At 56.6% G+C, this 22,212-nt stretch overlaps 1 protein-coding gene across 4 annotated transcripts in view; it reads right to left on the bottom strand.

Moving 5' to 3' along the window:
- LOC132805561 (otoancorin-like) overlaps window positions 1-22,212 on the bottom strand; it is a 61,532-nt gene that overhangs the window by 8,989 nt on the left and 30,331 nt on the right. For all 4 annotated transcript variants that reach the window (XM_060820681.1, XM_060820682.1, XM_060820683.1 and 1 more), the window contains 9 exons: window positions 18,293-18,413; window positions 17,417-17,535; window positions 15,590-15,725; window positions 14,524-14,717; window positions 10,755-10,848; window positions 9,211-9,373; window positions 7,816-8,000; window positions 6,058-6,213; window positions 2,046-2,188 (listed from right to left, as the gene is read on the bottom strand). In XM_060820681.1, coding sequence (XP_060676664.1) covers window positions 2,046-2,188; window positions 6,058-6,213; window positions 7,816-8,000; window positions 9,211-9,373; window positions 10,755-10,848; window positions 14,524-14,717; window positions 15,590-15,725; window positions 17,417-17,535; window positions 18,293-18,413 — 1,311 coding nt within the window. The remainder of the gene's footprint in view (window positions 1-2,045; window positions 2,189-6,057; window positions 6,214-7,815; window positions 8,001-9,210; window positions 9,374-10,754; window positions 10,849-14,523; window positions 14,718-15,589; window positions 15,726-17,416; window positions 17,536-18,292; window positions 18,414-22,212) is intronic.

Raw genomic sequence — 22,212 nt, 5'->3', positions numbered from 1 at the left:
AAACAGGCACTGGGAAGGCGGGAGAGTCTGGGGAACAGGCACTGGGAAGGCGGGAGAGTCCGGGGAACAGGCACTGGGAAGGCGGGAGAGTCCGGAAACAGGCACTGGGAAGGCGGGAGAGTCCGGGGAACAGGCACTGGGAAGATGGGAGAGTCCGGGAAACAGGCACAGGGAAGATGGGAGAGTCCGGGGAACAGGCACTGGGAAGGCGGGAGAGTCCGGGGAACAGGCACTGGGAAGGCGGGAGAGTCCGGAAACAGGCACTGGGAAGGCGGGAGAGTCCGGGGAACAGGCACTGGGAAGGCGGGAGAGTCCGGAAACAGGCACTGGGAAGGTAGGAGAGTCCGGGGAAGAGGCACTGGGAAGGTGGGAGAGTCCGGAAACTGGCACTGGGAAGGTGGGAGAGTCCGGAAACAGGCACTGGGAAGGCGGGAGAGTCCGGGGAACAGGCACTGGGAAGGCGGGAGAGTCCGGGGAACAGGAACTGGGAAGATGGGAGAGTCCGGGAAACAGGCAATGGGAAGATGGGATAATCCGGAAACAGGCACTGGGAAGGCGGGAGAGTCCGGGGAACAGGCACTGGGAAGGCGGGAGAGTCCGGAAACAGACACTGGGAAGGCGGGTGAGTCCGGGAAACATGCACTGGGAAGGCGGGAGAGTCCGGAAACAGACACTGGGAAGGCGGGAGAGTCCGGGAAACATGCACTGGGAAGGCGGGAGAGTCCGGGGAACAGGCACTGGGAAGGCGGGAGAGTCCGGAAACAGGCACTGGGAAGGCGGGAGAGTCCGTGGAACAGGCACTGGGAAGATGGGAGAGTCTGGGGAACAGGCACTGGGAAGGCGGGAGAGTCCGGAAACAGGCACTGGGAAGATGGGAGAGTCCGGAAACAGGCACTGGGAAGGCGGGAGAGTCCAGAAACAGGCACTGGGAAGGTGGGAGAGTCCGGGGAACAGGCACTGGGAAGGCGGGAGAGTCCGGGGAACAGGAACTGGGAAGGCGGGAGAGTCCGGGGAACAGGAACTGGGAAGATGGGAGAGTCCGGGAAACAGGCAATGGGAAGATGGGATAATCCGGAAACAGGCACTGGGAAGGCCGGAGAGTCCGGGGAACAGGCACTGGGAAGGCGGGAGAGTCCGGAAACAGACACTGGGAAGGCGGGTGAGTCCGGGAAACATGCACTGGGAAGGCGGGAGAGTCCGGAAACAGACACTGGGAAGGCGGGAGAGTCCGGGAAACATGCACTGGGAAGGCGGGAGAGTCCGGGAAACAGGCACTGGGAAGGCGGGAGAGTCCGGGGAACAGGCACTGGGAAGGCGGGAGAGTCCGGAAACAGGCACTGGGAAGGCGGGAGAGTCCGTGGAACAGGCACTGGGAAGATGGGAGAGTCCGGGGAACAGGCACTGGGAAGGCGGGAGAGTCCGGAAACAGGCACTGGGAAGATGGGAGAGTCCGGAAACAGGCACTGGGAAGGCGGGAGAGTCCGGGGAACAGGCACTGGGAAGGCGGGAGAGTCCGGGAAACAGGCACTGGGAAGGCGGGAGAGTCCGGGGAACAGGCACTGGGAAGATGGGAGAGTCCGGGGAACAGGCACTGGGAAGGCGGGAGAGTCCGGGAAACAGGCACTGGGAAGGCGGGAGAGTCCGGGGAACAGGCACTGGGAAGATGGGAGAGTCCGGGGAACAGGCACTGGGAAGGCGGGAGAGTCGGGGAAACAGGCACTGGGAAGATGGGAGAGTCCGGGGAACAGGCACTGGGAAGACGGGAGAGTCCGGAAACAGGCACTGGGAAGGCGGGAGAGTCCGGGGAACAGGCACTGGGAAGATGGGAGAGTCCGGGGAACAGGCACTGGGAAGACGGGAGAGTCCGGAAACAGGCACTGGGAAGGCGGGAGAGTCCGGAAACAGGCACTGGGAAGGCGGGAGAGTCCGGGAAACAGGCACTGGGAAGATGGGAGAGTCCGGGGAACATGCACTGGGAAGATGGGAGAGTCCAGGGAACAGGAACTGGGAAGACGGGAGAGTCCGGGTGTGGGTGGGTAACTCACTTGATCGCGTCCCCCTGTAGCGCGTTGATCTGAGAAGCATTCATCGCACACAGGAAGTTGCCGAGCCCACTCAGCTCAACGGCATTCAGCCTGGCCGCGGTCAGGCCGTTCAGCTCCAGGTAACGTTCCAACACCGCCCTCCTCTGCAAGAGAACACACACCAGGTATACCAGGAGGAGACTGGCTCGCTCACCAACCCCCACTGCACCCACACCAACCCCAACCGCACCCACACCAACCCCAACCGCACCCACACCAACTCCCACCGCACCCACACCAACCCCCACTGCACCCACACCAGCGATACAGCACGGGGATAGACCCTTCGGCCCAACCATTCCATACTGACCCATAGAGTCACCGAGCGATACAGCATGGGGACAGACTCTTCGGCCCAACCATTCCATGCTGACCAGATATCGGAACCTAATCTCGTCTCATTTGCCAGCATTTGGCCCCTATCTAATTCATATGCCCATCCAGATGCCTCTTAAATGTTGTCATTGTACCAGCCTCCACCACATCCTCTGGCAGCTCATTCCATACACGTACCACCCTCTGTGTGAAAAAGTTGCCCCTTCGGTCTCTTTTATATCTTTCCCCTCTCACCCTAACCCTATGCCCCTCTAGTTCTGGACTCCCCGACCCCAGGGAAAAGACTTTGCCTATTTACCCTATCCATGCCCCTCATAATTTTGTAAACCTCTATAAGGTCACCCCTCAGCCTCCGACGCTCCAGGGAAAACAGCCCCAGCCTGTTCAGCCTCTCCCTGTAGCTCAGATCCTCCAACCCTGGCAACATCCTTGTAAATCTTTTCTGAACCCTTTCAAGTTTCACAACATCTTTCCGATAGGAAGGAGACCAGAATTGCACGCAATATTCCAACAGTGGCCCTAACCAATGTCCTGTACAGCCGCAACATGACCTCCCAACTCCTGTACTCAACACTCTGACCAATAAAGGAAAGCATACCAAACGCCGCCTTCACTATCCTATCTACCTGCGACTCCACTTTCAAGGAGCTATGAACCTGCACTCCAAGGTCTCTTGGTTCAGCAACACTCCCCAGATCATCAGAGTTTGATTTATTGTTGTCAGGTCTGAGATATGTTTTTCATGCTGTTTCAGATAAATAACAGCACAAAGGTGATACAACCCAGAAACTAAGAAATGGCTGCAGAGAAGGTGCGCAAGGAAAGGAGATTGATATTAGATTTGAGAGAAGTCTGAAGTATTTCAGTCACAACTTATTTTCGTAACAGGAGAGTTTTTTTTTAAAGCTTGTATTTTTTTTCTCTCATTCACCCTCACAGTCTTCAAAGTGGAAACAGAAATTATTAGTAAACGTGGAATTAAGGCGTTTTACCACAAGGGTTCTATATATGTTTTTGCTAAAACTATCCAAGAGTGATTCAAGTATGAAGTTTTGGCGATGTGAACAAAGGGGCCGATGTAATGGACGGGTCCGCACCGAGTGCGATAAAAGCAATAAATGGAGACGCACACTCGCCTTCTGCTACAAGCGTCCACGTTGCAAATCTGAAAACAAGCTTAAAACGTCGTGCAGAAGAACCGCAGGCAGTACCTCGTGTTCTTATTAACGAATGTGTAGCTGGTGTCCCTCAGTCAGTCCGAGCATCATTACCGACGACAGGCAGCGTGACGAAAATAATTCGACCAAAATAGGAATGATAGTAGTTTAGCGCCTGACTTATCTTCAGCGTTTGGTGATTCCAGTTATATACAAAGTGTACAAGCCGGATAACGGAGCAGAAGAAATATTTCTTGTGGCGGACAGTGGTCAAGGAAGTAATTGTACAATAATATTTGGTCAGGAATCTTGGATACATCATTTAGCAGAATCCACCTGGTTTGTGGATGGTACATTCAGCCTCTCCCTGTCGCTCACACCCTCCGACCCTGGCAACATCCCTGTAAATCGTTTCTGAACCCTTTCAAGTTTCACAACATCTTTCCGATAGGTGTTCGCTCAGGTATTTTGTATTTTAGCAAAAAGGACTTCTTCTAATATTGTACATACTGCTCCAAATAAGCAGCGTCCAGTGGATGTTTACAGATTAGAAATGGTGAAGCCCTTGCTACCTAATCCCAGACCACAGTACATCCGCTGTGACTGTGACCAGGCAGCTATAAGTGCGATGAGAGAATATTTCCCTGAAGTTAGAATTAGGGGCTATTTGTTTCATTTGGCACAAAGTACGTACAGACATATTGCTGCAGTTGGAACAACTCGTCAGTACAACACCCAGCCTGATTATGCTTTAAAAATGATCATTGTTTTGGGTTGTGTGTGACTTCCTGACCTACGTAGACCAGGCGGGAGGGAAAACGATCAGTACATATACATATTTCGGGTGGTAAACGGCCTTTAGAGGTCAAACGAGCCCAGTGGAGAAACGCTGGTGGAGAACGGGCAGTGGCTAATCATTGGAGCCAAATCTGCCATGGCAAATCATTACCCACTCGCAGAGAGAGAGAGAGAGAGACCCTGGGGTTGGGAGGGGGAGAGAGAGAGAGACCCTGGGGTTGGGAGGGAGAGAGAGAGAGAGTGAGACACCCTGGGGTTGGGAGGGAGAGGGAGAGAGAGAGAGAGAGAGACCCTGGGGTTGGGAGGGAGAGAGAGAGAGAGAGAGATACCCTGGGGTTGGGAGGGGGAGAGAGAGAGAGAGAGAGACCCTGGGGTTGGGAGGGAGAGAGAGAGAGAGAGAGATACCCTGGGGTTGGGAGGGGGAGAGAGAGAGAGAGAGAGACACCCTGGGGTTGGGAGGGAGAGAGAGAGAGAGAGAGACCCTGGGGTTGGGAGGGAGAGAGAGAGTGAGACACCCTGGGGTTGGGAGGGAGAGGGAGAGAGAGAGAGAGAGAGACACCCTGGGGTTGGAAGGGAGAGAGAGAGAGACACCCTGGGGTTGGAAGGGAGAGAGAGAGAGACACCCTGGGGTTAGGAGGGAGAGAGAGAGAGAGAGAGACACCCTGGGGTTGGGAGGGAGAGAAAGAGAGAGAGACACCCTGGGGTTGGGAGGGAGAGAAAGAGAGAGAGACACCCTGGGGTTGGGAGGGAGGGAGAGAGAGAGAGAGAGACCCTGGGGTTGGGAGGGGGAGAGAGAGAGAGAGAGAGAGAGACCCTGGGGTTGGGAGAGAGAGAGAGAGAGAGAGAGAGAGAGCAGAAATAAGAGTTCAGAGGTCCATTCGGAAGTCTGATAGAGACGTGGTGTCAAGTTAATCACCTCTCCCTCAATGTGAGCTGCTGATTGACCTCGGCAAACAGAGTGGAGGGGCACGCCCCCCCTGTCTACATCAGTGAGGGGAGAGATGGCCGAGAGGGTGAGGTTCCTGGGAATGATGATCGCCAACGCTCTGTCCTGGCCCACCCACCCTGATGTGACGGTCGGTCAAGCACACCTTCCTCAGCATGTCCATGACAGACCCGTGCACCATGGGAGAGGATTCTATCCCGGTCCACCACAGCCCGACACGGCAACTGCTCTGCCCCAAGGGCAGGGGGGGGGGGAGACGTTAGAAACGGCAGAGAGCTGTGAACACAGCCCCAGGACAACTGTCTCCACCTCCACCCGCCCCAGGAGGGCAGGCAACATCAGCAAAGACCCTTCCCCACCCCGGTTAGGATCGCTTCCTCCCCCCTTCCATCCCAGCACAAGCTGGAAAACACGCACCAACAAATGCAGGAACAGCTTCCCCACCCCCATCCCCTCCCTCCCTCCCTCCCTGACCTTTCAGTGGACCTGTCAAATTTTAACCCTAACGCTGAATCTGCTCTCTATCTGTAACATTATATTCCTCGCTCCCTTGACGGTACAGCAGGACCTGCTTGAACCACACGGAAAACAAAGCTTCTCACTGTAACGCGGGGCCATAATAACTCAATTCAAATCAAACATGGCTTTCTTTGGGATCGGTTGAAGCATTTTGAGAGCTCAGGGTTAGCCTTGGAGGGTTCTGGCCGTGCTCTTTGAGGGACGTTTGCAGCATTACCTGGTCTTGCGTCCAGGAAGGACACCCCGCAACGCTGTCCAGGTTATCGAGGGAGCTCAGATCCATCGTCTCCAAGTCACTGACAGACAGGGCGCTGAGGAGATATTGGAGACTGGCGATTTCGCTCTGGGAAAAAGTGGCTGGTGCTCCCCAGGCCTACAACAAACAGATGGGTCATCACAACACCTCACTTCCCGATGACGGTGAAACAGCCAACATGCTCAAAGGATCGCGTGTGGAATGACCTTCCTGAGGAAGGGCTGGGTATGGGGACAGATACAACGTTAAGCAGACACTTGGAGAAGAACAAAGACAGACAAGGGTGGGAGGGATCTGGGCCAGGAGCAGGAGGGTGGGGCTGGGTTTTTAGTTTAGGCCGATGCCCTGGCCAGGCTGAAGGGACTGTTTCTCTGACTCCGTGAGACGTGAAGGGGGGACCCTTCCCCTCAACTCACAGGGAGGGGAAGGCCCCCAGCCAGACCTGAAAAACCACACACCCCATTCTCACTCACTCACACACCCCACCCATCCAGGACGCCCCCAATCCGAGACTACCTGGAGGGGGGGGGGGACAGAGATAGGGAGGGGGGTGTAGGGGGCTGGAGGGGGTGACAGAGAAAGGGAGGGGGGTGTAGGGGGCTGGAGGGGGTGACAGAGAAAGGGAGGGGGTGTAGGGGCTGGAGGGGGTGACAGAGATAGGGAGGGGGGTGTAGGGGCTGGAGGGGGTGACAGAGATAGGTAGGGGGTGTAGGGGCTGGAGGGGGTGACAGAGATAGGGAGGGGGTGTAGGGGCTGGAGGGGGTGACAGAGATAGGTAGGGGGCTGGAGGGGGTGACAGAGATAGGGAGGGGGTTTAGGGGCTGGAGGGGGTGACAGAGATAGGGAGGGGGTGTAGGGGCTGGAGGGGGGTGACAGAGATAGGGAGGGGTTGTAGGGGGCTGGAGGGGGTGACAGAGATAGGGAGGGGGTGTAGGGGCTGGACAGGATGACAGAGATAGGGAGGGAGTGTAGGGGCTGGAGGGGGTGACAGAGATAGGGAGGGGGTGTAGGGGCTGGAGGGGGTGACAGATAGGGAGGGGGTGTAGGGGCTGGAGGGGGTGACAGAGATAGGTAGGGGGCTGGAGGGGGTGACAGAGATAGGGAGGGGGTTTAGGGGCTGGAGGGGGTGACAGAGATAGGGAGGGGGTGTAGGGGCTGGAGGGGGGTGACAGAGATAGGGAGGGGTTGTAGGGGGCTGGAGGGGGTGACAGAGATAGGGAGGGGGTGTAGGGGCTGGACAGGATGACAGAGATAGGGAGGGAGTGTAGGGGCTGGAGGGGGTGACAGAGATAGGGAGGGGGTGTAGGGGCTGGAGGGGGTGACAGATAGGGAGGGGGTGTAGGGGCTGGAGGGGGTGACAGAGATAGGGAGGGGGTGTAGAATGGAGGGGAGTTGAGATTATAAAATCATGCAACATCTAAAATGCCCCTCAGTCTAACCGGTCCCACCTGCCTGAGCCTGGCCCATTTCCCTCGAAACCCTTCACTCTTCACGTCCTTATCCATGTCTCTCTTAAACATCGTAACTGTCCCCGTCCCTACCCCTTCCTCAGCAAGTTCAGTCCACGCAGGAACCAACTCCGCGCATCAGGAATAGATGCTCCCCCCCACCCACCCTCCCCCTCTCTCCCTGATGGTGGTCCAGGTGATCCAGGGGGCCAAGGGTTCGGGAGAGCAGAGGAGGGGCTGCGTGCCCTTGCCCCGTGGTGGGATAGGGTACCTCGATGGCTTTGTCGGTCAGGACCGAGCGCTGTTCTGGTGAAAAGCCAAGGACGGAGCCCAGGACCCCGATACTGTCACTGAAGGTCTCGGTGCTGATACAGGACAGCTGCTCTGCTGACCACAAACTGTTGGCTTGTCCCAGCTCGTGGATCTTATCAGAGCTAGGGGTCACCTTGCACGACGCTGTAACAGACGGGAGACACCGGTTAATAGGGGGTTTGGGGGGGGGGCGGAGAGAGAGAGTGGGGGGGCTTCCCAACGACGCACATCAGCTCACCACACCCCGGGGGTCTCTGCAACAGGAGACGCTCACGAGAGACGGAGAGGGCCAGAGACTTTCAGGTAAGGAATCCCTGTGCTCAGGACACCCCCAAACAGCCACAGACACCCCCATCCCCCTCCCGCACCCCCCCCACTCCCCCATCCCCCTCCCGCCCCCCCCCACTCCCCCACCCATCTCCTCCAACATCACAGCGAGGGAAATGGAGGAGATCTCAAAGGGTCAAAGGTGACAGGGATAGGGAGGGGGTGTAGGGGCTGGAGGGGGTGACAGAGATAGGGAGGGGGTGTAGGGCTGATGGGGGTGACAGGGATAGGGAGGGGGTGTGGGGGACTGGGGGGGTGACAGGGATAGGGAGGGGGGGGACAGGGATAGGGAGGGGGTGTAGGGGCTGGAGGGGGTGACAGGGATAGGGAGGGGGTGTAGGGGCTGGAGGGGGTGACAGGGATAGGGAGGGGGTGTAGGGGCTGGAGGGGGTGACGGAGATAGGGAGGGGGTGTAGGGGCTGGAGGGGGTGACGGAGATAGGGAGGGGGTGTAGGGGCTGGAGGGGGTGACAGAGATAGGGAGGGGGTGTAGGGACTGGAGGGTGTGACGGAGATAGGGAGGGGGTGTAGGGGCTGGAGGGGGTGACGGAGATAGGGAGGGGGTGTAGGGGCTGGAGGAGGGGACAGAGATAGGGAGGGGGTGTCGGGGCTGGAGGAGGGGACAGAGATAGAGAGGGGGTGTCGGGGCTGGAGGAGGGGACAGAGATAGGGAGGGGGTGTAGGGGGATGGAGGGGGTGACAGGGATAGGGAGGGGGTGTAGGGGCTGGAGGGGGTGACAGGGATAGGGAGGGGGTGTAGGGGCTGGAGGGGGTGACAGAGATAGGGAGGGGGGTGTGGGGAATGAGTGACTCTGAGTGCGAGGCTCTCTCGAGTCTCTGGCCGTCCCGATGGTGAGGGAGTGTGTCGGATTGGATCCATCTCCCGGGGTTACTGATCGACCATGAGAGGTGGGGGGGTGAGGTAGGGGGTCACGTCTGCACAGCCCGTTCCCCCCTCCCCCTCCCCTCCCCCAACAAACGTTGCGGGGTTCTCCCTCGGGGGTGGGGGAGCCTGGTGGTGCTGGTACCTGCCCTCCTCCTGCGTTGAGTGTTCCCCTCAGCCGTTGGCTGCACCAGCCTGTTGAAGACGGTGACGGTGATCACGGTGAGACTGAAACCTGTCTGGAATTCCGACGACGCTGCTGGACCCTGCAACGCCTGAAGCTTCAAAAGCACTTGACTCAGATCGACCTGACAAATAAAACACCACGTTGTATTCTCACTGCCAGCACTCCCTCACTATTTCCCCCCCCCTCCTGGGGTAGTTATCCCCCTCCCTCATTAACCCCCTTCGCGAGCAAGATTGACTTGAGACACACCTCCGAAACTTGGGGGGGGTCTGATTGAGCCAGATATCTTGGAGTTTATTCGCAGGTTTGCTCTTCCGTCCAACACGAGAACAGACCCTTCGGTCCAACACACCCATGCCAGCCAGCTGTCCGAAATCGACTGGTCCCGTTTATAGTCATCGGGCCATCCATCACGAGAACAGACCCTTCGTCCCGCAATCCCAAACTAGACCAGCCCCACCTGCCCGGCTCCTGACCCGTATCCCTCCAAACCCTCTCCTCTTCGTGTCCTTTTCCAAATATCTTTTGGGATAACTCTACCCACATCCGTCCCTTCCTCAGGAGGTTCATTCCACACACGAACCACCCTCTGGGTAAAGAATTTGTCCCCCACCCCTCCCCATGTCTTCTTTAAGTCTCTCTCCTTAAAAATGTGCCCCCCCGGTCTCGAAATCCCCCACCCTAGGGGAAAAAGAGATTAATCCTCCACCCCTCATGATTTCGTAAGTCTCTGTAAGATCACCTCTCAACCTTCTACACGCCAGTGAAAGAAATGTCCCAGCCTCTCCTTATCCCTCAAACCCTCCATTCCCCGGCAGTATCCTGGTCAATCTCTCCTGAACCCTCCCCTAGTTCAATAATCTCCTTCCCGTAACAGGGCCAGAACTGGACACAGTGCTCCAGACCAGGCCTCACCAATGTCCTGTACAACCCTAAAGTGACGTCCCAACTCCCTGTACTCAAAGGTGAGAGCAATGAGGGCAAGCGTGCTATACACCTTCTTAACCATCCCTCCCTCGTGACACAAACTTCAAAGAATTATGTCCCTGCACCCCTGGGTCCCTCTGCTCCACATCACTCCCTGGGGTCTACCAGGAACTGTTTCAGCCCCTGTTCCTGTTTGTTATGTGCTAGAGTGCCAGGGGCAGTGGATATTTGGATCAGAATTGAGCCAGATATCTTGAAGTTTATTGACAATCAATCGACGGTACTCGAGGTGACATTGGACGTGCCCACAATACCATGACATTTGGCCACTGCCTGGGGGAGGGGCAGCTTGCGCCAAATGTGAAATGCCCCTCCCCCCCTCACACCACTCACCCCACCCCAAAACCCGGCCAACCCACGCAACCCCAGCCACGCGGGGAGGAGGGTGCGGTCTGCCATGGCGTTAAGCGCTTTGGGGTCCCCCACCAGGGAACAGACGGCCACTGGCCCCCTCCCCATGCACAGCACGATCCCAGTAGAGAGAGCGAGAGAGAGAGGGTCCGTTTTGGACTCACCGTGTTCGGAATCTGCTGCAGGGTGTCTTTGTCCAGGAAGGAGACCATGGGGCCCAGCGAGGCGACCATCTCACTCGTCCACATCGAGGCGTTCCTGAGGGTGGGGGGGGAGGAGGGAGGTGCCAAAGAGCCATTAGATCCCAGCGAGATCCTCGGACACGCCGCGCGGACATTCGGCCCCTCGTGCCAGCCGGCCTGCCCCCTGGGGTCGGGGCATGGCCTTCCCCTCAGGCTGAAGACCCTCAGTCTCTAGGCCTCGAGGGGGGGGTCAAACCCCCCCTCCCCCTCTCGGAAAGGCCCAATGATTCCCCCCGGGAGGCAGTGCCCCACTCCATCCGGGCTGAACTGTCAACTCCCCCAGCACCACCCCCCAGCCCTATGTCACGGTCAGCTCACCCCTCCCTCCACACCCCCTACCCAACACACACACACACACACACAGAGTGACAGAGAGAGAGACAGACAGACACACATACAGAGTGACAGAGAGAGACAGACAGACAGAGAGGCAGAGACAGAGAGAGAGAGAGACATATGGAGGGAGAGAGAGAGACAGATAGACTGAGAGAGTGAGAGAGTCACAGACAGAGACAGAGAGACAGACAGAGACAGAGACACACAGACAGAGACAGACAGAGACAGAGAGACAGAGAGACAGACAGAGAGACACGGACAGAGGGATACGGACAGATAGACAGAGAGAGTCATAGAGACGTACAGCACGGAAACAGACCCTTCGGTCCAACCCGTCCATGCCGACCAGATATCCCAACCCAATCTAGTCCTATCTGCCAGCACCCGGCCCATATCCCTCCAAACCCTTCCTATTCATATACCCATCCAAATGTGTCTTAAATGTTGCAACTGTACCAGCCTCCACCACTTCCTCTGGCAGCTCATTCCATACCCGTACCACCCTCTGTGTGAAAACATTGCCCCTTAGGTTTCTTTTATATCTTTCCCCTCTCACCCTAAACCTATGCCCCTCTAGTTCTGGACTCCCCAACCCCAGGGAAAAGACTTTGTCTATTTATCCTATCCACGCACCTCATAATTTTGTAATTCTCTATAAGGTCACCCCTCAGCCTCCGACGCTCCAGGGAAAACAGCCCCAGCCTGTTCAGCCTCTCCCTGTAGCTCAGATCCTCCAACCCTGGCAACATCCTTGTAAATCTTTTCTGAACCCTTTCAAGTTTCACAACATCTTTCCGACAGGAAGGAGAGCAGAATTGCACACAATATTCCAACAGTGGCCTAACCAATGTCCTGTACAGCCGCAACATGACCTCCCAACTCCTGTACTCAATACTCTGACCAATAAAGGAAAGCATACCAAACGCCTCCTTCACTATCCTATCTACCTGCGACTCCACTTTCAAGGAGCTATGAACCTGCACTCCGAGGTCTCTTTGTTCAGCAACACTCCCTGGGACCTTACCATTAAGTGAATAAGTCCTGCTAAGATTTGCTTTCCCAAAATGCAGCACCTCGCATTTATCTGAATTAAACTCCATCTGCCACTTCTCAGCCCATTGGCCCATCTGGTCCAGATCCTGTTGTAATCTGAGGTAACCCTCTTCGCTGTCCACTACACCTCCAATTTTGGGATCATCTGCAAACTTACTAGATACATGGTGGCTCAGTGGTTAGCACTGCTGCCTCACAACCCCAGAGACCCAGGTCCAACTCCCTGCTCGGGTGACTGTCTTGGGGGAGTTTGTACATTCTCCCCGTGTCTGTGTGGGTTTGCTCCGGGTGCTCCAGTTTCCTCCCAAAGATGTGCAGGTTAGGGTGGATTGGCCGTGGGAAATTGTCCCATAGTGTCCAGGGATGTGCAGGTTAGGGTGGATTGGCCATGGGGAATTGTCCCATAGTGCCCAGGGATGTGCAGGTTAGGGTGGATTGGCCATGGGAAATTGTCCCATAGTGACCAGGAATGTGCAGTTAGGGTGGATTGGCCATGGGAAATTGTCCCATAGTCTCCAGGGATGTGCAGTTAGAGTGGATTGGCCATGGGAAATTGTCCCATAGTGCCCAGGGATTTTTTAGATTAGACTTACAGTGTGGAAACAGGCCCTTCGGCCCAACAAGTCCACACCGACCCGCCGAAGCGCAACCCACCCATACCCCTACATTTACCCCTTACCTAACACTACGGGCAATTTAGCACGGCCAATTCACCTGACCCGCACATCTTTGGACTGTGGGAGGAAACCGGAGCACCCGGAGGAAACCCACGCAGACACGGGGAGAATGTGCAAACTCCACACAGCCAGTCGCCTGAGTCGGAAATTGAACCCGGGTCTACAGGCGCTGTGGGGCAGCAGTGCTAACCACTGTTAGGGTTGACTGTTAGGATGTGCAGGTTAGGGTGGATTGACCATGGGAAATTGTCCCATAGTGCCCAGGGATGTGCAGGTTAGGGTGGATTGGCCATGGGAAATTGTCCCATAGTGCCCAGGGATGTACAGGTTAGGGTGGATTGGCCATGGGAAATTGTCCCATAGTGCCCAGGGATGTGCAGGTTAGGGTGGGTTGGCCATGGGAAATTGTCCCATAGTGCCCAGGGATGTACAGGTTAGGGTGGATTGGCCATGGGAAATTGTCCCATAGTGCCCAGGGATGTGCAGGTTAGGGTGGATTGGCCATGGGAAATTGTCCCATAGTGTCCAGGGATGTGCAGGTTAGGGTGGGTTGGCCGTGGGAAATTGTCCCATAGTGCCCAGGGATGTACAGGTTAGGGTGGATTGGCCATGGGAAATTGTCCCATAGTGTCCAGGGATGTGCAGGTTAGGGTGGGTTGGCCGTGGGAAATTGTCCCATAGTGTCCAGGGATGTGCAGGTTAGGGTGGATTGGCCGTGGGAAATTGTCCCATAGTGTCCAGGGATGTGCAGGTTAGGGTGGATTGCCCATGGGAAATTGTCCCATAGTGCCCAGGGATGTACAGGTTAGGGTGGATTGGCCATGGGAAATTGTCCCATAGTGTTAGGTGAAGGGGTAACTGTAGGGGAGTGGGTCTGAGTGGGTTGCGCTTCGGCGGGTTGGTGTGGACTTGTTGGGCCGAAGGGCCTGTATCCACACTGTAGGGAATCTCATCTAACCTCATCCCTCTCATTCCTGCATCCAAATTGTTTCTATAAATGATGAAAACTAGTGGGCCCACTTGGGAAGGACACTCAAGCAACTCCAAAACTCACCCTACCCCCACCTCCCCACCCCCCCAGCTCCCTCCCCCCGTCACACTCCTCCCACTGTAACCCCAAACACCTCCCCCCACCCCGCCAGCTCCCTCCCCCCTGTCACACTCCCCCCACTGTAACCCATACACCTCCCCCCACCCCCCTAGCTCCCTCCCCCCTGTCACACTCCCCCCACTGTAACCCCAAACACCTCCCCCCACCCCCCAGCTCCCATCCCCCTGTCACACTCCCCCCACTGTAACCCAAACACCTCCCCCCACCCCCCCAGCTCCCTCCCCCCTGTCACACTCCCCCCACTGTAACCCAAACACCTCCACCCACCCCCCCAGCTCCCTCCCCCGTCATACTTCCCCCACTGTAACCCAAACACCTCCCCCCACCCCCCCAGCTCCCATCCCCCTGTCACACTCACCCACTGTAACCCCAAACACCTCCCCCCACCCCCCAGCTCCCATCCCCCTGTCACACTCCCCCCACTGTAACCCCAAACACCTCCGCCCAGCTCCCACCACAGACCCATTCCCCACCCCCATCCCACCCTTGAGCACCCGAGGGTGGGGGGACTGACCCGAGACTGCTGGTGATCCTGTCCGCCAGGAGGGTGGGGGCGGTGGCGTGGAACTGTGGACACTTCCCGAACTGCGGGATGGAGGCACCGAAGGCGGCATCCTGAAGCTCGGAGACGTTATTCCCGGAAAACTCACACACCACCCTTCCCAGGAAGGCCAGGTCCGCTTCTTCCAGCTCCGAGACCGACTTATCCTGGAACAACACAGGGCTCACATCACTCCCCCATCACACCCACCCTGGGACAGGGACAGCACGGGGTTAGGGACAGGGTAAAGCTCCCTCTACACTGTCCCCCCATCACAACTCCCAGGGACAGGGGCAGCACGGGGTTAGGGACAGGGTAAAGCTCCCTCTATACTGTCCCCCCATCACACCCACCCTGGGACAGGGGCAGCACGGGGTTAGGGACAGGGTAAAGCTCCCTCTACACTGTCCCCCCATCACACCTCCCAGGGACAGGGGCAGCACGGGGTTAGATACAGAGTAAAGCTCCCTCTACACTCTCCCTCCCATCACACTCTCCCAGGGACAGGGACAGCACGGGGTTAGATACAGAGTAAAGCTCCCTCTACACTTTCCCTCCCATCACACTCTCCCAGGGACAGGGACAGCACGGGGTTAGATACAGAGTAAAGCTCCCTCTACACTTTCCCTCCCATCACACTCTCCCAGGGACAGGGACAGCACGGGGTTAGATACAGAGTAAAGCTCCCTCTACACTGTCCCCCCATCAAACACTCCCAGGACAGGGACAGCACGGGGTTAGATACAGAGTAAAGCTCTCTCTACACTGTCCCCCATCAAACACTCCCAGGACAGGGACAGCACAAGGTTAGATACAGAGTAAAGCTCCCTCTACACTGTCCCCCATCAAACCCTCCCAGGACATGGACAGCACGGGGTTAGATACAGAGTAAAGCTCCCTCTACCCTGTCCCAGCAATATGTGAAGAGCTGTAATTGTGGCCACTCTCAGGTACTGGGGGGACGGTGGGTGGACGTGTTGAGGCCGGAGACAGGGGTGGGAATCAGAGCCAGGCTGGTTGTTCCCAGGTGGATACTGACCAGACAGCGAATGGCAGCGACACGGACACACTCTCGGATCGCGGAGCTCCGGGGCAGCAACTCAAACCGAGCCTCTGCCATCGTCTTCAGGTAAAGGGTACACGAGCTGGCAAGGGTCTGGCAGATATACTGCTCACTGTCAACAAAGGGCACATCGATCACCATCCCCACTCCCCACAGATCACCACACACTCACACTCACACACACACACACACACACACTCACTCACACTCACACACACTCACTCACACACTCACACACACTCACACACACACACACACACTCACTCACACTCTCACACACACACACACTCACTCACACACACACACACACACACACACACTCACACACACATACATACACACACACACACACTCACTCACACTCACACACACTCACTCACACACTCACACACACTCACACACACACACACACACTCACTCACACTCTCACACACACACACACTCACTCACACACACACACACACACACACACACTCACACACACATACATACACACACACACACTCACTCACACTCTCACACACACACACACTCACTCACACACACACACACACACACACTCACACACACACTCACTCACACTCACACACACTCACTCACACACTCACACACACTCACACACACACACACACACTCACTCACACTCTCACACACACACACACTCACTCACACACACACACACACACACTCACACACACATACATACACACACTGTCTCTCTCCCTCTCTGACAAACACAATCTCTCTCTGACTCTCTCTCACACACAGACTCAGAAACCCAGCCAACATTATTCCCTGCTGCAGGGATACAGTGCCATGCTCCAGTTATCCCCACACAGACAGACTGGCATGGAAACTCATTCACCAACCAACTGCTAATGCCAAATGGCAGGAATCCTTCCGTCTGGGAGGCAGGACCCGGTCAGAGGCAGAGTTAACCCCAAAGGAACCTCCACCAACCGACACTCCAGCAGACTCCAGCAGCCGGAAATCATTTCCCTCCGCGTTCAGGGTCCAGGCTCCGGATAGGAGGAGGGAATCCAGACAGATACTGCCACCACAGAGGGCGGGCACTGTCGGAGGGTCAGTGCTGAGGGAGCAGGCACTGTCAGAGGGTCAGTGCTGAGGGAGTGGGCACTGTCAGAGGGTCAGTGCTGAGGGAGCAGGCACTGTCAGAGGGTCAGTGCTGAGGGAGTGGGCACTGTCAGAGGGTCAGTGCTGAGGGAGTGCCGCACTGTCGGAGGGTCAGTGCTGAGGGAGTGGGCACTGACGGAGGGTCAGCGCTGAGGGAGTGGGCACTGACGGAGGGTCAGCGCTGAGGGAGAGGGCACTGTCAGAGGGTCAGTGCTGAGGGAGTGCCGCACTGTCGGAGGGTCAGCGCTGAGGGAGTGGGCACTGTTGGAGGGTCAGTGCTGAGGGAGTGGGCACTGTTGGAGGTCAGTGCTGAGGGAGTGGGCACTGTCGGATGGTCAGAGCTGAGGGAGTGGGCACTGTTGGAGGTCAGTGCTGAGGGAGTGGGCACTGTCGGATGGTCAGTGCTGCAGGAGCGGGCACTGTCGGAGGGTCAGTGCTGAGGGAGTGGACACTGTCGCAGGGTCAGTGCTGAGGGAGTGGGCACTGTCGGAGGGTCAGTGCTGAGGGAGTGGGCACTATCGGAGGGTCAGTGCTGAGGGAGTGGGCTCTGTCGGAGGGTCAGTGCTGAGGGAGTGGGCACTGTCGGAGGTCAGTGCTGAGGGAGCGGGCGCTGTGGGAGGGTCAGTGCTGAGGGAGTGGACACACGGATTCCTGGTGAAGGACACATACCTGAGGTGGAGGAGGATCTCACTGGAAACGTTGGTGAGTATGGTGTCCACATTATCCTGCAGAGCCTGTGGGTCATAGGCGTCGAGGGCAGATCCGAGCAGTTTGGCCACACAGACGAGCTGGGAGAGACCGAGGCAGAAGGTCAGTGAGATTGGGACAGGACCCTGGAACAGCAGAACCCTGGGTAGGCCCATGACCCTCCCACCAACCCTTATACAAACCCAGCCACAACTCCTCAGAGCTCCCAACCCACTCAGGCTGCCAGTGCATGGACCGGACGGGCTGAATGGCCTCTTTTCACGCTCTTTGAGGTGGACTTGGCAGATCTTTGAGGTAGGGATCCAGGATCCAACACAAAGTCACGCTCCCTCTACACTGTCCCCCCATCAAACACTCCCAGGACAGGGACAGCACATGGTTAGATACAGAGTGAAGCTCCCTCTACACTGTCCCCCATCAAACACTCCCAGGACAGGGACAGCATGGGGTTAGATACAGAGTAAAGCTCCCTCTACGCTGTCCCCCATCAAACACTCCCAGGGACAGGGACAGCACAGGGTTAGATACAGAGTAAAGCTCCCTCTACACTGTCCCCCCATCAAACACTCCCAGGGACAGGGACAGCATGGGGTTAGATACAGGGTAAAGCTCCCTCTACACCGTTCCCCCCAATCCCAGGACAGGGACAGCACAGGGTTAGATACAGAGTAAAGCTCCCTCTACACTGTCCCCCCATCCCCGAACAGGGACAGCACGGGGTTAGATACAGGGTAAAGCTCCTTCTACACTGTCCCCCCATCCCTGAACAGGGATAGCACGGGGTTCGGGACAGGGTCGATTCTGCGGGGGTAGATTGCTGTCTCTCTGAGTGAGTACCTGGGCCCTTGATAACCACGCAGTGACGTTCCCCAGGCTCCTGCACATGTTCAGCACCGCGCTGCCTGCGGACCGTTCGAACATCTCACACGTTACCCCCGCAACTAAGGAGCCCAGCTGCCTGTGGGATGTCAACACAGGGACGTCAGGGCAAGTCATTGGGAAGACAATCCAGGAGAGAGAGAGAGAGAGAGAGAGAGGGAGGGAGAAAGGGGAGTGAGGGAGAGGGAAAGAGGGAGAGAGAGAGAGAGAGAGAGAGAGAGAGGAGGGAGAGAGGGGGAGTAAGGTAGAGAGGGAGAGAGAGAGGGAGAGAGAGAGACAGAGACTGAGATGGGAGTAGAGAGAGACAGTCAGAGAAAGAGAGAGAGTGAGGGAGAGAGAGGAAGAGCAAGAGAGAGAGAGAGACAGACAGACAGAGCGGGTGGGGTTGGGGGGGGCAGGTGGGGAGGTGGGAGAGAGAAAGAGTGAGAGAGTGTGGGAGGAGAGAGATGGGTTGAGAGAGACAGGGAGAGAGAGAGAGAGACAGAGTGAGGGTAAAGGAGAGGGAGAGAGAGAGAGAGAGAGAAAGAGAGAGAGAGAGAGACAGAGGATGGGGGAGGAGAGAGAGGGGTTGAGAGAGAGAGACAGGGAGAGAGAGAGAGACAGAGAGACAGAGTGAGGGTAAGGGAGAGGGAGAGGGATAGACCGAGGTCATTTATAAAAATGACGAACAGCAGTGGACCCAACACCGACCCTTGCGGTAGGCCACTGGTAACTGGACTCCAGGATGAACGTTCCCCATCAAGGATTGTTCAATATATCGTTTCAGGTGTATGACACTGTAACCTTTTGCGTTAAATTCTGTGTCTTATGGCCCTGTTCCAAAACCACCTAGTGAAGGGGCAGCAGTCCGAAAGCTAGTGCTTCCAAATAAACCTGGTGGACTGGAATCCCCTTATCTACCTGGAATGCAAACTTTAAAGAATTATGTATCTGAATCCCTATTGGCCCTTTCATGGAATTTTTGTTAATACAATCCCTACAGTGTGAAAATACACCCTTCAGCCCAACATGTTATCACCTTCACATGTCCCATTTCCATACCCTACAATTCCATATTTATCCCTGACTAATGCACCCTAACCTGCACATCCCTGGACACTATGGGACAATTCCCCATGGCCAACCCACCCTAACCTGCACATCCCTGGGCACTATGGGACAATTCCCCATGGCCAACCCACCCTAACCTGCACATCCCTGGGCACTACGGGACAATTTCCCATGGCCAACCCACCCTAACCTGCACATCCCTGGGCACTACGGGACAATTTCCCACGGCCAACCCACCCTAACCTGCACATCCCTGGGCACTACGGGACAATTTCCCACGGCCAATCCACCCTAACCTGCACATCCCTGGGCACTATGGGACAATTTCCCACGGCCAATCCACCCTAACCTGCACATCCCTGGGCACTATGGGACAATTTCCCATGGCCAACCCACCCTAACCTGCACATCCCTGGGCACTATGGGACAATTCCCCATGGCCAACCCACCCTAACCTGCACATCCCTGGGCACTACGGGACAATTCCCCATGGCCAACCCACCCTAACCTGCACATCCCTGGGCACTACAGGACAATTCCCCATGGCCAACCCACCCTAACCTGCACATCCCTGGGCACTACGGGACAATTTCCCATGGCCAACCCACCCTAACCTGCACATCCCTGGGCACTATGGGACAATTCCCCATGGCCAATCCACCCTAACCTGCACATCCCTGGGCACTATGGGACAATTTCCCATGGCCAACCCACCCTAACCTGCACATCCCTGGGCACTACGGGACAATTTCCCATGGCCAACCCACCCTAACCTGCACATCCCTGGGCACTATGGGACAATTCCCCATGGCCAATCCACCCTAACCTGCACATCCCTGGGCACTATGGGACAATTCCCCATGGCCAATCCACCCTAACCTGCACATCCCTGGGCACTATGGGACAATTCCCCATGGCCAATCCACCCTAACCTGCACATCCCTGGGCACTATGGGACAATTTCCCATGGCCAACCCACCCTAACCTGCACATCCCTGGGCACTATGGGACAATATCCCATGGTCAATCCACCCTAACCTGCACATCCCTGGGCACTATGGGACAATTTCCCATGGCCAACCCACCGTAACCTGCACATCCCTGGGCACTATGGGACAATTTCCCATGGCCAATCCACCCTAACCTGCACATCCCTGGGCACTATGGGACAATTTCCCATGGCCAACCCACCCTAACCTGCACATCCCTGGGCACTATGGGACAATTTCCCATGGTCAATCCACCCTAACCTGCACATCCCTGGGCACTATGGGACAATTTCCCATGGCCAATCCACCCTAACCTACACATCCCTGGGCACTATGGGACAATTTCCCATGGCCAATCCACCCTAACCTGCACATCCCTGGGCACTATGGGACAATTTCCCATGGCCAACCCACCCTAACCTGTACATCCCTGGGCACTATGGGACAATTTCCCATGGCCAATCCACCCTAACCTGCACATCCCTGGGCACTATGGGACAATTTCCCATGGCCAACCCACCCTAACCTGCACATCCCTGGGCACTATGGGACAATTTCCCATGGCCAATCCACCCTAACCTGCACATCCCTGGGCACTATGGGACAATTTCCCATGGCCAACCCACCCTAACCTGCACATCCCTGGGCACTATGGGACAATTTCCCATGGTCAATCCACCCTAACCTGCACATCCCTGGGCACTATGGGACAATTTCCCATGGCCAATCCACCCTAACCTACACATCCCTGGGCACTATGGGACAATTTCCCATGGCCAATCCACCCTAACCTGCACATCCCTGGGCACTATGGGACAATTTCCCATGGCCAACCCACCCTAACCTGCACATCCCTGGGCACTATGGGACAATTCCCCATGGCCAACCCACCCTAACCTGCACATCCCTGGGCACTACGGGACAATTTCCCATGGCCAACCCACCCTAACCTGCACATCCCTGGGCACTATGGGACAATTCCCCATGGCCAATCCACCCTAACCTGCACATCCCTGGGCACTATGGGACAATTTCCCATGGCCAACCCACCCTAACCTGCACATCCCTGGGCACTATGGGACAATTTCCCATGGCCAACCCACCCTAACCTGCACATCCCTGGGCACTATGGGACAATTCCCCATGGCCAATCCACCCTAACCTGCACATCCCTGGGCACTATGGGACAATTTCCAATGGCAAACCCACCCTAACCTGCACATCCCTGGGCACTATGAGACAATTTCCCATGGCCAATCCACCCTAACCTGCACATCCCTGCGCACTATGGGACAGTTTCCCATGGCCAATCCACCCTAACCTGCACATCCCTGGGCACTATGGGACAACGTCCCATGGGCAATCCACCCTAACCTGCACATCCCTGGACACTATGGGAGAATTTCCCATGGCCAATCCACCCTAACCTGCATATCCCTGCGCACTATGGGACAATTTCCCATGGCCAATTCACCCTAACCTGCACATCCCTGGGCACTATGTGACAATTTCCCATGGGCAATCCACCCTAACCTGCACATCCCTGGGCACTATGGGACAATTTCCCATGGCCAATCCACCCTAACCTGCACATCCCTGGGCACTATGGGACAATTTCCCATGGCCAACCCACCCTAACCTGCACATCCCTGGGCTCTATGGGACAATTTCCCATGGCCAACCCACCCTAACCTGCACATCCCTGGACACTATGGGACAATTTCCCGTGGCCAACCCACCCTAAACTGCACATCCCTGGACACTATGGGACAATTTCCCATGATCAACCCACCCTAACCTGCACATCCCTGGGCACTATGGGACCATTTCCCATGGCCA

Source organism: Hemiscyllium ocellatum, chromosome 50 (assembly GCF_020745735.1).
Source record: "Hemiscyllium ocellatum isolate sHemOce1 chromosome 50, sHemOce1.pat.X.cur, whole genome shotgun sequence".
NCBI lineage: Eukaryota > Metazoa > Chordata > Chondrichthyes > Orectolobiformes > Hemiscylliidae > Hemiscyllium > Hemiscyllium ocellatum.
This window is presented reverse-complemented; position numbering and strand designations above follow the sequence as displayed.